The sequence below is a fragment of the Pagrus major genome, chromosome 11 (assembly GCF_040436345.1).
Source record: "Pagrus major chromosome 11, Pma_NU_1.0".
Lineage (NCBI taxonomy): Eukaryota > Metazoa > Chordata > Actinopteri > Spariformes > Sparidae > Pagrus > Pagrus major.
In genome coordinates, this window is record NC_133225.1 from 10828056 (window position 1) to 10843668 (window position 15613).

Below are 15613 nucleotides of genomic sequence, written 5' to 3' on the forward strand. Positions count from 1 at the left end.
TTTCTGCATCAAAATGTCAAAAAATGACTAGACATCTGTTATATATTTTGTTAATTGTGTACTTACATCATCCAAAACATCATGTTACATCATGTTCAAACCCATAAACCTGTAATTTTGTCACCTGTTATATCCCCTCCTCTAGTCGCAATAACATCCAGGGAACTCTATTGTTTCAGTATTGCTTTTATTGCTCACTTGTGATGGACCACAATTATTCATTTTAATTGGGAATGATGGTTGTTTAACATTGGAGACAACAAATCCCCTGATCGTGTGAACTTCAGCACGTCCTCAAACTCTGTCTTTTGTTAATGTTTTGATTAAGAGAATCCTTGCAGCAGAAATTACATACCTACTTACATCAGGTGTTTGCTTAGCCTAAGTCCATCAATTCAACTGTCACCACAGTGATAACACGTGACAATAAAAATAGCAGGTGACGACACACAAAATGAACCTCACTACATGGAGCTGTTTGAGATCAGTCTTCAAAGTGGAAAGTAACATGAGGTCCTAACTACACACAGTGAAGACATTTATGCACCAACATCATTTGAAGCTTTTTTTAATCTAGCAGATTTATAATTTTGCATTTTTATCATTTTATTAACAAGAGGGACAACGAAACAGTTTGTAACCCCCCTAGTTTTGCTCTTTTACTTCTACTTACGTGATTTAAGTTTTTTACACTGTTTGCACTGAGTGACATATTCAAACCAAAGACTATTAAAAATCCATTCAATCAAGAAAACCCAAACACTTTTGTTGCCCATAAAATGGATATAGAAGTACAATAAACAATGCAGTCTGCACAGTGTGTTGTGCTTCCACAAACACATTTACAGTAAAACCAATTCTTGTTCAAACTTGCTTTATGATGTGCAGGATGGTGCAGATCCTACACCTACTCATAAAAATCATATGAACATATATATATTATCATTCAACTCAGGGTTGAGCTTTTTTTCATCTTGTCCCACTTTAAAATGATTTACAGCCAGGGGACTTTTCAGTATTCATGGCACACTTTCATTAAAACCTTTCTTGCTAACTGTGACACTGCGCTTTTATAATAACCTGGATAATGTTCTACATCTTTGACTTGTAAATACTGTATATAAAAATTGTTTTTATGCCCTCACACACATACTTGTGCACACACTTTTTTCTTCCCCGTTTCCATGGTGCCCCAATTGAGGTCAACCAGCACTTTATGATGAACGCACGTGTGCCTGGAATCAACAGACAGATGCTGCCTTCCACATGTCCTTTCATGCTGCTGTTTAACGGGGCATTAGCACGGCCACACAGGTGATGTCATACAACTCACACATACATGTGCATACAGAGTGCAGTTATTAACACACTCATTATTTATATGAGCTGATGATAGAAAAAATGCTAAATAAAACCAGCAGCAGCCTCATATGACTAACTATCTACTAGAACAAAACATCATCAGCCACACTGTAGGAGTGGTTTGTATTTCTGGCATTAAGTCCACTGATATCCCTAAAGTAAACACAGCATTCTGTTTGTTGAGTTATACAGTGAAATTGTTGCCACTGCACCCAAAAAAATATTTTGTGAAACTACATTAACAAAAAAAGCAGCACATCTAAAGCAACAAAACAAACCTATAATAAATTCCAACAGGCAGCACTGACAGCAGTGTCTGACCCAGATGGGATCAATACTGGGCCTCCCTGAGGATGAGCCAAGTAAGAGACAGCCTTTGAGATGATTGTTTGTAATCTTGGCAGAGGCTAAGTGACGGCGCTCCAGCTATCGATTGAGTGTTAATTTTTCATGCCATAACAGGGCAGCGCTTGCTTATTGTGTCAGAGTGCGTCTGACCTGACCTATAGAAATCAGAAATCTATACATCTGGTAAATTTTAAGGAGCAGGAGAATCAACAAGGCAGCTTACTCACAGTGAATACTCTTGTGTTAATGTTTTGCTGCAGGCTAGTAACATTATCTCTGACAACAGCGTGAGACTGAGATGTGCTGGTCCAGGATGCTGCTGAAGTTCAGATGGACGGAGCCGCCTGGAGGACGTCCTTTTTTTAGAATATATTAATTTTTGGTTGACCTCAGCCTACTTCACTTCACACGGGAGAGTTATGCAACAGTGATGGCTGCTGTTTAGACTGAGGGAAGGCAAGCTGATCCTAAATCAGTGTCATCGGGCTATTCCACCTTTGAGCCCTTGATCTCAGGGTATTTTTCCATGAGGACACCAGACAGCCAGTGAGGTCCTTGTCCTCCGTCTCTGGCCACAGTCCAGAGTAGAAAAGTGGAGGCAGTAATGAGGCCAAATTGAGTACATTTGGATGCACACTGAGTCAATCTTCAGGATATGACGTTTAATTGTCTTATCTTATCAACAATGGAAAAACGTTCGCACAATATTTAACCTTCATATTGTTTAAAGGACGAGAAACATTTTGGGATACTGGCTAAATCGCTTTCTTGGCAACAGTTAGATAAGAAGATCAATACCACTTTAATCTCTCTGCAGTAGGGCTGGGGGACATGGCCATAAAATAATATTGCACTATTTTTAGGCTTTTTTGTGGTGTAGTTTGTTTTGGACTGAGCGACAATCAGCCCAACCCAGCCAGCAAAGAGCTTCTCTGCATTTCTATAACTAGGACATGATGTTAGTATGTGCACACACATTGACAGGATACTGGAAAAGCCAGGCACTCATGGGTCTGTAAACAAAATTGGTATAGATATCTGTGTTCTTCTTAATATATCAGTTTTTCCTCTCAGTTGACCATTTCTCCTCCATCAGTACAGAGCTACTTGGATGGCAACACTAATAATTAAGGAGTCATCAACTTCCTAATGCTAAGCTTTTCAAAGAAGCTTTAAACATTCCTCGCAATTACGGCACGCTGGCAGAATAATATCCTTACAGCTTATCCGTACTGCTTCTGCATGTAAACACACACACAAGCCAACACGCAGTTACAGACACAGACAGAGAAACACACACTTGTTAATGCCAGCTACTTACAAGCTACAGTTGGACGCATGGTTGAACTCAGCGCTAAATACGTTAACACGCCTAACACCGGCATGGTGGTGCCCGCACACATTTCCCCTCAGCAATCCTGATTTACAGAACAAAGCGGTGAGCTCAGAGGGGGGAAAGCTGCTCCGTCCTCTGCTGTCAGAGCATATCATACACTTTGTATAATACAGTGAGTGTGTGGAGGAAGCAGAAGCTGGAGAGGACAGCTTTTCACTATGCCAAGCCATCCATTATGATCAATGGCATCGGGCAAGCAAGAAGGCTTAATAAAAAGCGTCCTGCCTTCTGCTGGCTCACAAAAACCTCCCTTTGAGACATGTTGCTTGGAGCTAGATGATGAGAGATGCACAACACCGTCTGCACACAGACAAATTGCTTGTTTTGTCCAACCAACAGTAATAGAGTCCAAAGATATCAGTTTACTATCGCAGAAAAGAGACAGAAACAGCTAATTTCCCAAATGAGAAGATGGATCCAGAGAATTTTGGACATTGTAGTTGCCAATTGAAGTCCTGTTGATTGACATTGAGTGATTCATGGACCAATTGTTGAAGCTCTGTAACTGTCTTAAATAGTCTTTACTATAGACGTACTAGAGACAGTTCATAAATTAACAGTCAATCCACAGCAAAGTAATAAAATGCTTGTCTGACAACTAATCATATCATTTTAGTTGAACTCAATCAACATCAACTCAATGAAATACTGTAATGTTTGTTCTGGCTGTTGTCTACAAGATGTCTTCAAGATCACTTTTGGACATTTGTGCTTGAGCTGCCAATGAATTATTAATCATTAGTCATAAAAAATTTACAGATTCAGCTGATTGACAATGAAAATATTCATTAGCCACTAAATATGATTGTACCAAAGACAGTGTGAAAATCCAGAGAATAACACACATAAAGTACTCTTCTAGCCTAGCCTGCCATACGCTTTGAACAGTAGCCATTTTTAAAAGAAAAAAAGGCAGATTTTTTTTTTCCTTTTAAGCATCGAAAAAGAGCAAGCACCAGTGGTTTTCTTACATTACCAAACTACTGCAGAGCTGTAAAACAGCACACCACATTTTAAAACAGACACACACTAATTTTAAACTAAGGCCTTTTCCACCAGTCTCGGAGCTGTAGACACCGCACAGAGGCACACTGCTACCATGAATCCAGTTGGCCTGGCCTGACTGTGGTTCACCCAGACAGAATCTGAGGTTCTGTATTCGTGACACAGACAGACAGAAGCCTAAACTCAAAGCCAGCTAAACCACGGTCACTATTAGTTTACTATCCCTAATCCCAATCCCATTCTCTCCAGGCTACTAGACTAACTGTCTGGATTACCGGGATAAAATGGCACCAATGCCAAGGGCAGGTGGAGGTCAGGAGACCGTCTGTCTGTTTTTCTGGGTTGTTGTCTGTCTTTGCTCTGCTGCAGCATGAGGGAGAAATCCTGTATAATCAATATCTTTTAACAATTCAGAGACACAGCTGATAGCAGGAAGGGCTGTATTTCTACTACATAAACAATCAAATTTGCCACAGTTTAGTCACTAGTGACTTTGCTTATTTAAATTATTCAGCGTTCATAGGCTCATCACTAGTGACAGGTAACCAATCAGACAGTGTTGTGGGCAAGACCAAAGAGTGGTGACTACAGACAGAACGAATGCTGTATCCGAGGCAAAGTATCGCATTTTGAAATTGATTTATTTTACCGACACAGAAAACACTGATATCAATAATCAGAAAAATGCTGAATATCAGCCCAGATAATCAGATGATAATCAAATAACAAACAAAATACCACACCTGCCAGAAATCTGCATCTACTGTCTTCCTTCACCATCCAAATCAATCCATCTAACCTTCAAAATGACAATGAGACGTGGCATGGCTGACAGCAGCCAGTGGCTCCAGTCTAAATCTCACCGCGGTTCAGGAGAGGCTGCGACAGTTACATCTCCATTTCACACCGCGGATCGGACTAATGGAACAGGTTGGTATGAAAGTGTCAGTTTTTTCTTGGAGAGGCCTGAAAGCTCAGCAAACTTTGAAATGGAAATTCAAGATGCAGAAAGAGGTGTCTACACTGAAGAGGAGGCGAGCTGCTCGGCCATGTACTGACAGAATATTAAGAAGGCCGTAGTGATAATAGTTGCTTTTTACACACACTGCAGACACACACACACACACACACACACACGCACACACTCCTACTGACTGTCAGATATGCAGACATCTACCTGGGAATGTGATGCCTGCCCTCAGTGTGAGTCACTACCGATACACATCAGGAGAGGAGTTGCAGTAATTGATATTTCCATATTCACAATGTCAGTCAACATTTTGCTCTGGATACGGCTGCTGGGAATGTTGTATTAATACTACTGGATTGACATGTCAAATGTGTGTGTGTGTGTGTGTGTGTGTGTGTGTCCTATACTACCTCAGGGAGACTGGCAGGGCCGAGTAGCAGCACCCTGTTCTCTGGGCAAAGCTAAAAACAGCTCAGTCCTCCTGGCAAAATGACACAAACACACACACACAGACACACAACTCTTATGCAATTTCAGTATGTTTTCATTACTGAGCTCCCAGATCAGAACCGAGCTTAGTGGTCCTTGCTGATCCCCAAAATGCAGTCAGAGCTTTCAGCCAAGAGAAAACGGTCCTTTTACGGACTGTAGAAGAGCGGTGAGGAGGCTGGGTAGTGAGGGAGTCATGGGAGTGGAGTGGATAATACAAATAAACAGGGTGGTGATCAGCCTGACTCCTGTGTGCTGCTGTTATTGCTGAGAGCAGCATCTCCCGCCGCTGGTGACTCAGTATAGGGTAATCTGCTCTAACTACAGCACAAACACAGTTGCACAACAGCGTAGGTAACTGCTACTGCTCATAAAAGAACAAATGGAAAAACCTACACACACACACATCTGGGGCTCAGTGCAGAGCTGGAATTCAACCTTAAAATGTAATTCTTCTTCTTCTTTATTTTTTTTGGCACTATAATAGGCGATATAAAGCACACAGTAAGCTTTGTGTTACATTATTATCTGTCACGAAGCTGTAGAGCAAATGACTCGCTTTTCAGAATAAATCACTATTTAAATTCACGAGCCTGACCCAAACTCGACAAGATCTTGTCGAGTTTGGGTCAGGCTCGTGAATTTAAATAGTGTTTGCCGCCTGAAAAATAACAAATAGTCTCTGTGTTGCGTTCAAAGTGTCACGTAAATAATAAACCCCAGCAATTAACAGGACATACAGAGCCAACACAGACAGTATACCCATCACTATCAGTTTTCACTTAATATGATGTTTCACTTATTTTTACACTATAATTATTTATTTATTGCATGACTGAACCCAATCCAAACCAAATTTGACATCTTTTCTAAATTTTAAGTTTCCATGCTCCTATTCACGTACTGATATAGATTCCTTAGTCTGATTGATTGATTGCCATTTTCCCTTTTTTTTTTTAATAAGTAAGTGCTGTGCGGTTTACTACATCTCTCATGATAATAATGATATTATGAAAAAGAGCTCTGGTATCACAATTAGTATTCGGATTCTGCTCAGAATGGAAAAAAAGAGGATTGGTGCATTTCAACTTACATTTCTTCAACCTAACCACAGGTCTGGGTGATAACGCCTTGAAATAATATCGCAATTTTTGGCGATATCACGATACACAATATAAAACTGTGTATTTTGAAGTCTCCTAAAAAGCACTTCATAAATGCTAGAACTGTCTGTACTTCAGTCAGTCAGGGTTAACAGTTCTACCATTATCCTAATGTTCAGTGCATTTATCGCAGTATGCCACTTTCACACACTTAGACACGCCACACGGACCACCTCTGCAGGCTGCCTTCTAAATGAATACATGGAGCGCAGATGATCCGGTACCGCTGTTGTGTAGCAGCCTCAGGTATACGGTTGGTTACTCAGCAAGGTGTACTCCATCATTTACCTTCTACCAACACTAAGCTGCCTCTGTGTCTTTTTCACAGTGTGAGTCTGTGAAAGAGAAATCCTTTCTACAGTTTCTGTGGGCCTGGATGAACACCCACAGAAACACTGACAGCAGCCTTGGCCTTTTGTGAAACACAATGCAGCAAATAACACAGCCGGCAGCTGTTGATCTCACTCGAACATGTAAAGAAAATGAAGCCTCTTCTCCAGGCAGCCCCCAGGAAACACAGAGAAAACACGAGGCTGTAGAGGAGTGAGCAAAGTACTTTTCCCTGCAGTGCAGGAAAAGCAATAATCATGTAATGATGGGATTTTTGGCACTACACAACCTTATAACGGTGACACCTTTAACTGGAAAACACAACAGAATTCAGACATAAAAGCAGAGGAAAATTTTCACTGCACATGCATGAAAAAGAGAAGTCTACTGACTATATATAAGCTCAGCCTCAGATGACAGGGGAGATATGCTCCAAAATTAGTGTGCTCATTTCATAAATAAAATATAGTCACTACAGTAGGTACAGCGTGCGTCAGAGGCGCGCCACAGAAAAGCGTAGTAAATCTCCCGCAGACACAAATCTGACCAACCAGAAGCAGTGAATCCCACACAGAAACCTTTTACAGGCCACAGACTGACACTCTAAAACGAAGCCATGATTATTTAAGTCTACACTGTCTGTGTCCATTGCAAATTCACCATCAGATGAGACACACGTACAGTATTGCTTAAACCAGGGTTGGGAGACTGAATTTGCCAAATAGGCCCACATTGTTTAATGAATGAATACATTTTCTTACTGCTCAGATCCCATTAAACTTACATAAAGCCTCCAGCATCTCACTTCTCCACTCTCCAAGGCTTTGCTAGCTCCACACTGCTTAGATTAACTGCTTTATTCTAAAACTACTGAGAGAATCTCAAGATCAAGTCTTTGCAGCTCTTACTTTAACAACTGCAGTCTCAACTATTTACTGACCCTAAAATCTAATTAGGAAGTACTAACTGAAGTACAAAGAACATCAATGAGGTTGACTTAAAAAAAAAAAAAGCAGATTGAGATCAAAACTAAGAAAAGCGGCAAACATTTGTGAAGCTGGAATCAGTTAATTTTTGGTGGTTTCTTGAAAAATGACTTACATGATTGATCATTTATTTAAATTGTTGCTGGTTATTCTTTCTTTCTGTCTATGCTGACAGTAGTGTTCAAAGGTCTTTGTAGAGGGAAGAAGGATAAATAAGGCGCCCGCGAGGCCTAAATGGATGTACAGGAACACAAGCTTTAACAAAAGAACATAGGAAAATTAGTTGTTCGTTAAAAGCAATTAATAATTTGAATACATTTTCTAAAAAGCTTATCTGGGGCTTATCTCAGCATCCACCGGGTGACACGCAGGGAACACACTGTGCAGGTCACCTGTCTACCAGGTGACACACAGAAAAACACATTCACAAATAAGGTCAAATTTTGAGTTTCCGCTTCATCTAATGGTATGTTTTTAGCCAGTGGAGTGAATGTGGGGGAAACCAGCACAGACATCATTACTGAATCCCCGAGCTGGTACCACTCAAACGCTTTCTTGGTTGAAAATAATCACCACTAATTTTCTGTGGGTGGTTCAGATAAGTTTGACAGCCTCATGCATCCTGTCTGACTACGCTCATGCTCCAGGAGCTGATTATGAAATAATAATAGCTTGCACAGTGGGCACAGTAACTCTCTTAATTGAAAACAGCAGGTCTTTGCCTTATATCCCCCCTGAGAGAAGCCAGGGCAGAATGACACTGCAGTCATGTCAGTGTAAAACTGAGCCAGTTGCACAAGCAACCTTTTAAAGCTGAAGAAAATAGAGCCCGGAAGTTCATAATGTCTCCATTTCCTATATTTACTCCCTCCCGTCACTCGTCTTCCCAGCAGCTATCGCTCAGAAAATGAAAAAATCCTGGCCAATCACAAGGGCAGACAGCAGCAAACACAGTGCTCCTGCCTCGCTGTGGTGTCTGTTTAAAATAGCTACAGTGGCACACATCCCCCTCTTGCAGAGAAAATCAGCAGCATGAAGGACGTAACTGAACTGCGTCATCATCTACGTTAAATAATATGACATCAAGTAACCCGGCAGAGGGTCAAAATCCTATACAAGCCCTGTGAATAGGCTGCCAGCTCAGAAACTGACACTGGCATGCACAGCCACAGAGGGAGAGAGAGAGAGAGAGAGAGAGAGAGAGAGAGAGAGAGAGAGAGACCTTCAGAATGAATAAGGAGGAAGCAAATGGATGATAAATTCCACAGAAGGCAACCAGCCTTTGTGCTTTCGTCAGCAATTCTGACAGAAGCAGAGAAAAACACAGAGGGGGAAGGAGTGATGGATAGTGACAAATGAGTGGCTGAGCCAAGGGAGAGGAGAGGAGAGGAGAGGAGAGGAGAGGAGAGGAGAGGAGAGGAGAGGAGAGGAGAGGAGAGGAGAGGAGAGGAGAGGAGAGGAGAGGAGAGGAGAGGAGGCCACAGCCGAGGTTGAAAGGTGAGAGGAGTTGAGTACGAGTGCGTGGGGAGGATCAGTGAGATCAATGCTGTTCGTGCTGACAGATGACTATAGGGACAAATTACGCCTGCCTGAGGATGAGGAGGTCTGAATGGGACTAAATGTTCAGACAGCTATTAAACAGCCAGCTGTGACACCCACATACAACGTCGTATACACACAGTCGGAGCAGCTGAGCTGAACAGCAAAGCCTACAATTACAAACACACAAGACCGGACTATAACCAAACTCTGACTTTTACAGGTTACGTGAACTTCCAAAACCTCCAGGAGCCAATGAGAATACATATTTATATATAAAAGAATATAATTTAAACTTTCCAATGTATGGATTTATGAATTTGTAGTAAAGTGTGTATAGTATAATGTGGTAGGAAACTTAGTGGTGGTGATGTTGAGTGTTTGCCACAGAGCTTATTTTTGCATTATCCAAAACTAAAGAAAAAGTATTGTCTTTTTGTAGAGGGAGTCAGGGCGATGCTAACTTCCGGTTTGGTCTAAAAAAATACACCATCCCTGCAGCCCTCTATGACACAACCATTGAAATGAACACAATCCCTGGGTTTAACACATTTCAGCTGAATAGCCTTTTACTGACTATCCCTTTAAGACCCGTCAACGACAGATGTTGCATGGGAGTCACAGTGTGATCCACACCTACCCCTCCCTGCTGCACGGCAGCTTATCAGAAGAACTAGCTTAACCTACAAAAGCTTTGTATCAGAGGAGGAGACACACACACAACTATATTAGCAATACAAAGAATAAGGTCGATGTCGGTTCACCTAAACTGTGTCAAGTGGGACATGTTCAGATAAAAATGTCCATGGCAGATGTCAGGCTAATCCATTCAAACAGTGAGATGACAGAGCAGATGATAATATCAGTAGCTTGGAGCTGATGTGTTGAACATTCATTGTTGTTGTTATGACTAACATTAGCAATTTGATAACCTCTATTCCCTGATTATAACTGTAATAAAAGCAACAGAGTTCAGGTGAGCTTCAACTCAGGTTTCTCCCAGGTTACATTTTAAACCCCACAAGTCACATGATAAATCTGTATTTAAGAGACCCTCTTGGCTACTTTGGTCAGTAAATTTCTTCCAAAAAACATACTACTGGTTGATATTAATGAGTGAAATCACACAGATGTACAGTGGTAGGGTGTTTGGTTACTCTGCAACAGCACAGGGATTACTACAACTATAAGGGGCCAGAACAGTGACCTATTTGACATCGAAAACAAAATCTGAACTGAGAAAAAGAAGGATTACGGAAACAGATATTTGACACAGACATAAAACAAAAACACTTAACACAGACATGGAAAATTATTTCATTTTACTTTTATATTCTTTGTATTTTGACGTCTTTCAATGATAACCTTCTGATTGTTTTTCATGTCTTTCTTTTTTTTCCAATGACAGGTTGTTTTTTACGCTGTCTGGTTTCAATACAACTTTTTTGAATAGAAGTGTTTCAAATCCCAATGTTTCCTTTTTCAGTTCAGGTTTTGTTTTCAATTACAAGTTATGGGTTAAACTGTGTGCAGCAAATGGCTGTTTACTAAAGTCTGTATTAGAAAATGTCTGATAGAGTGATAGTGAGTAGCGTATGAAGCAAAATAACTCCTTGCTTGTTTCACCAGATGAATTGTTGCAAGGTATTGACCACACTGCCTTTTCCCCTAATGGGACTTCTTAAGCACTCATAAAATGCTGCCCTAAAAGCACATAAGGGCAGTGGATGATGGGCATAATTCAAATATGCCTTGGCTCAATAATGTTTGAAACCAACTCACCCGACAGCATGAGCTTTATCATCATTATAACCTCAGCTTTAAAGCTGAGGATAAATGAGGCTACAAGGGTACAGATGTGGGTATGTTGAAAACAAGAAGCTTAAGCAGTCAGCAGCGTCTTTGAGTCCTCGATCACTAAAAATACATCATATTGTGAAGACATGAATGTCAACTGTCTGTAAACCGTCAACCTGAATACATTTGGCAGGGTTGAGCCGTACTCAATAATGCATCTGTTTACGGCTCTTCATGTGCGAGCTCTTACTTTCTCTCAGGTAAGGTCTGTGTTTTCCATCGCATGTGAAGGTGCACTGACTGAGCAGGTACACACTTGTGAAAATACCGCAGATACGTGAAACACGTGCCAGCGCGAATGCTAGAAAAGAGCATCTGCAGCCAAAGGCACCCCACTTCCATTTTTTCACCCTCTGATACAGCTGAGCTCGACGAGTAACCCTCACCAAACTGACAGCCCTTTGATTCTTGAGCCTGTTCTGTGTGGAGGTACTGAGCTCTTGTCAAAGTCAGCACTTTTTCCTAAGCAGGGACAATGAAAATCCCCAAACTGTGATGTACACTAAAACGTGAGCAGTGAATGCAACATGGCTGTCTGCTGTTAGGACTCAAGAGCCTAACATTTAGCTAAAGGCATGTATTTACAGACATTTATAGTATTTCTATGTTGATGATGCAGCTGTTTATCATGATGCCCAAGACATATATTATGCTGATTTCCAAAATGACAACTCATTATCCTCATTTGAGAATTATTGCTCTAGATGACCCCTCGCGGACGGGTCTAAAATAGTAAATAGACCAGAAACTAGATGCGATAAATTCAGATTTAAACCAACATCGAATAACGGACTGAGATATTCAAGTTGAACTTGATTTTCTCATGTAAAAATCACATGGCTCACAAATTATGCAAATATACACTAATGAAGGCAAACCTTTAAATTAATATATTATGGTGATCTTAACTACATGCACGTATGCATCTAACTTCAAAATCTCTTCACACAGTCGATCACTTAATACATGATCGCACTCTCTTGCTTGATGTAAATGTGAGCTTCTCTTTCTGTAAAAAAAGAGCACCGTCTTGTTTATTCATGAAGCCAGCCTACACAGATTATCATATTTAATCTGACTTCAATTCTCACGAGGAAATCCTAAAAAAATCTAACTTGTTCTACATATCAATTTCAGCAACACAAAATTACTACAGCACTTAGGAAGCTTGTTTTCATATATGCAGATTTTTGAAAAATGCCTTATCACAACTTAAGCAACAGCTGAGCAGAGAGTACTTATATCTTATCATCATAAATAGATAAACACAACACAACAAATGCGGCCCAAAACCTTATGATGCAAACAGCCACAACACAGCAGTGACAAAGCAGCCAACTGTTTTAGGAACCTCCCCAAGAAAAATTTCCATGTTGTTGATAAAAAATAATTTTGTGGGGCGCCTATTAGCTCAGTTGGTAGAGCGGGCGTCCAATGTGCAGAGGCCTTGTCCTCGCTGCAGCGGCCCAGCGTTCGAGCCCGATCTGTGGCCCTTTGCTGCGTGTTTTGGATGAGCCCTGTGTTAGCTAACTTTCAGCTTTTTATTGAAGTCAGAAAACCCTGACTGTATTGAAAACCCTCTAATTGTCTCCTGAATGACAGGTCAATTTATTTCAACTAATACTGTAGTTTCGAGGCTGATATGGATATTTTAGTGCATAAAATCTGATAATATGTTGGCTTATATTCATTTATAAGCATGATAACAAAGACACTGCAGGAACTGGCTTTCTATAATGACATTTCTTGTTACTCATCAACCATTGACCAACATATACACAAAACCAAAACGTGGCCTTTTATAGGCCTTTTTCACCAAAGACAGTTCAGCCATGTCACAGCAGTAAAGCACAGGTGTAAATAATCCAATTAATGATGGTTTGTACTCCATTTAGCTTCGTGGTCATGATCCTGGTATTGCTCATGCTACCTCACTGTCACACAGCCGTGACTTACTGGGGACACCTGAACAGAGCAGAGCTATTGTAACGTTGTCAGTAACACCTGAGTTGCTTCTCCAACTATGACAAGAAGAAATGTCTGCTGAGAAAAAGGTGTGCCTTAGTGTTACAAAAAAAAAAGGAAGCACTCTGGAAGGAAGAAAAAAAACCCAAAATGTCTGGCATGGCTGTGGTTTGTTCATCATTCCTCCTCCTTGCCTCAGAATTGTGGATTTTCTAGCTCCAGTAAATGCCAAGATGATGGAAAATGGTTAGCCTAACATAAAGCTTTAATGGTTTCTTCACGATATTCATGTTTTTCTACTGCCAGTGGGTGACAGGTGGTGATTATTCTAGAAGCCTAAAGCAGGAAAAGGCCAGGGGAGGGAGAGCTGAGAGAAGGTGGTCAGAAATCCTCCCTGCCTGACAAAACCTTGTTATTACACATATTTACAGTTGGACCATATAGATATCATTTAGCTCTGTCAAACACCTACCCACTACCTCGCCATGTTTTGTTTGTGTTGCTGACAAAGTCACGACTGGACCGAAATGAACATATGGGTAGTAACACATCTATATAGTACCTAACTTTACCTGTTTCCCTCATCCTGTCAGCTAAGTTAGCTAGTAGCTTAGCTTACCAATTCCTTGCTAGCATAGATGAGTCGGGACTTTCTGGTCACAGCAGTACACTCAAATGGAAATGGATGTCAGGGTGATGAAATAAACATTAAAATGACGGGTAGGTTTTATTCGAGAGGCGATAAAGTACCCATGTCCGCGGCGTCCATCCCGTAGCTAACTCCGACGACCGTGTCCCCATCATCGGATGCTGCGGTCACTGACAGCGGGCTCCCGTCCCTGGCCTCCGACAGCCCGACCGCTCCCTCGGCTGCTGCTTCCATTCAGCCTCCCGGAGGAAAAACACAGGCGAGCCCTCCGAAAGAAAGAGGCGCAGCGACGGAGCGAAATCGGCGGGAGAGGAAAAAAAAAAAAAAAAGGTAAGGAGTGTGCTGTTTGATGTGTAGGAATAATCAAACGGAGGGATGTGCGATAGTTATCCGCGATGGTCCCTTCATCTGTGCGGTGTTTCCTCGCGCTTCGCTCCTCTCAGGTCGACTGCGCCGCACTTGCTGCCGCGGCTCAGCTGCTGCTGCCTGGTTTTGTGCCGGACGCTGCGGCTCCCTCTGCAGGAGGCTGAGGGGGCTGCAGCCCGGAGCTCAGGGTGTCCTCTCGGGATGCTCTGAATCACACGCAGGGGTCAGCTAACTTTAACTGATGGGAGTCTGACTGGTTGCATTACATTTATATCTGTTTGTCCTATCTTTTTGTTGTGCACCAAAAAAGCAAATAAGCCACACTAAAAGTCACATTTTCTCATCTTGGCTCTGACCTTTTTCACCTCTGCAGCTTAATCACACAGTAGTGTTATTGGCTCCTAAACTAGTAGTGTTTCTGCTTTATTATAACACATTTATTATTGGTTTGTTCGCTGACCATGTGCTGTCCGCATGACCCAGATTTAAGGGTATCATTACAAGACATTTCACCAGACTAATGAGTATTAATATAATAATAATAATTTTATTTAGTATGTTCAAAAATAGAGTTTACAAAGTGCTTTAACAGACAAAGCAAAAGCAGGAAGACAATTTAACAGGGTAAACAGCCGAGCATAGCAGAAACAAGTCCAGACTAGAGAGAGGTTAAAACACAACATGCAAAACAAAGAAAGCTAATATTAATAAATACAAATTAGGAATAAACCAAGAGGATTTGAATGCAAATAAAATGGATGAGGACAATGAAAAGACTAAAAGGATAGAGAGTAATAGGAATTAAAAGAAGACAACTTCACATAAAAGCTTGTTTGTTATAAAAATGGCTTTTAAGAAGAAAAAGAGAAAAAAAAAAGTTACTGACTCAACATTGGAGCAGCCAGAATGGACGGACTCATATGGGGTCAACATTTCTACTATGTAAATATAGTATTATATAGTGTCCAATATATGGGTAATATGCATTAGTGAAACATCTACATAATATCAACCTGCAACTCCAGTAAACCCTCAAAGTACAGTTTGATACAACCGTTACTGTAAACTCAGAAGGGGAAACACCACTCAAAAAACACCTCAAGGCACTCCTTTATAAAGCTGCCGTATAACGTTTCAAGGCCTTTTACAAACATCTCTGATGTTAAACTTGTTGCTGTTTTACATAAT

General features: G+C 41.0%; 1 protein-coding gene across 1 annotated transcript in view; it reads right to left on the reverse strand.

The window, feature by feature from the left end:
• The window catches only part of pip5k1ca (phosphatidylinositol-4-phosphate 5-kinase, type I, gamma a), a 44282-nt gene extending 29989 nt beyond the window's left edge, over positions 1-14293 (reverse strand). Inside the window, exon 1 of the mRNA XM_073476515.1 lies at positions 14161-14293. Coding sequence (XP_073332616.1) covers positions 14161-14293 — 133 coding nt within the window. The remainder of the gene's footprint in view (positions 1-14160) is intronic.
• Positions 14294-15613: the final 1320 nt, after the last annotated feature.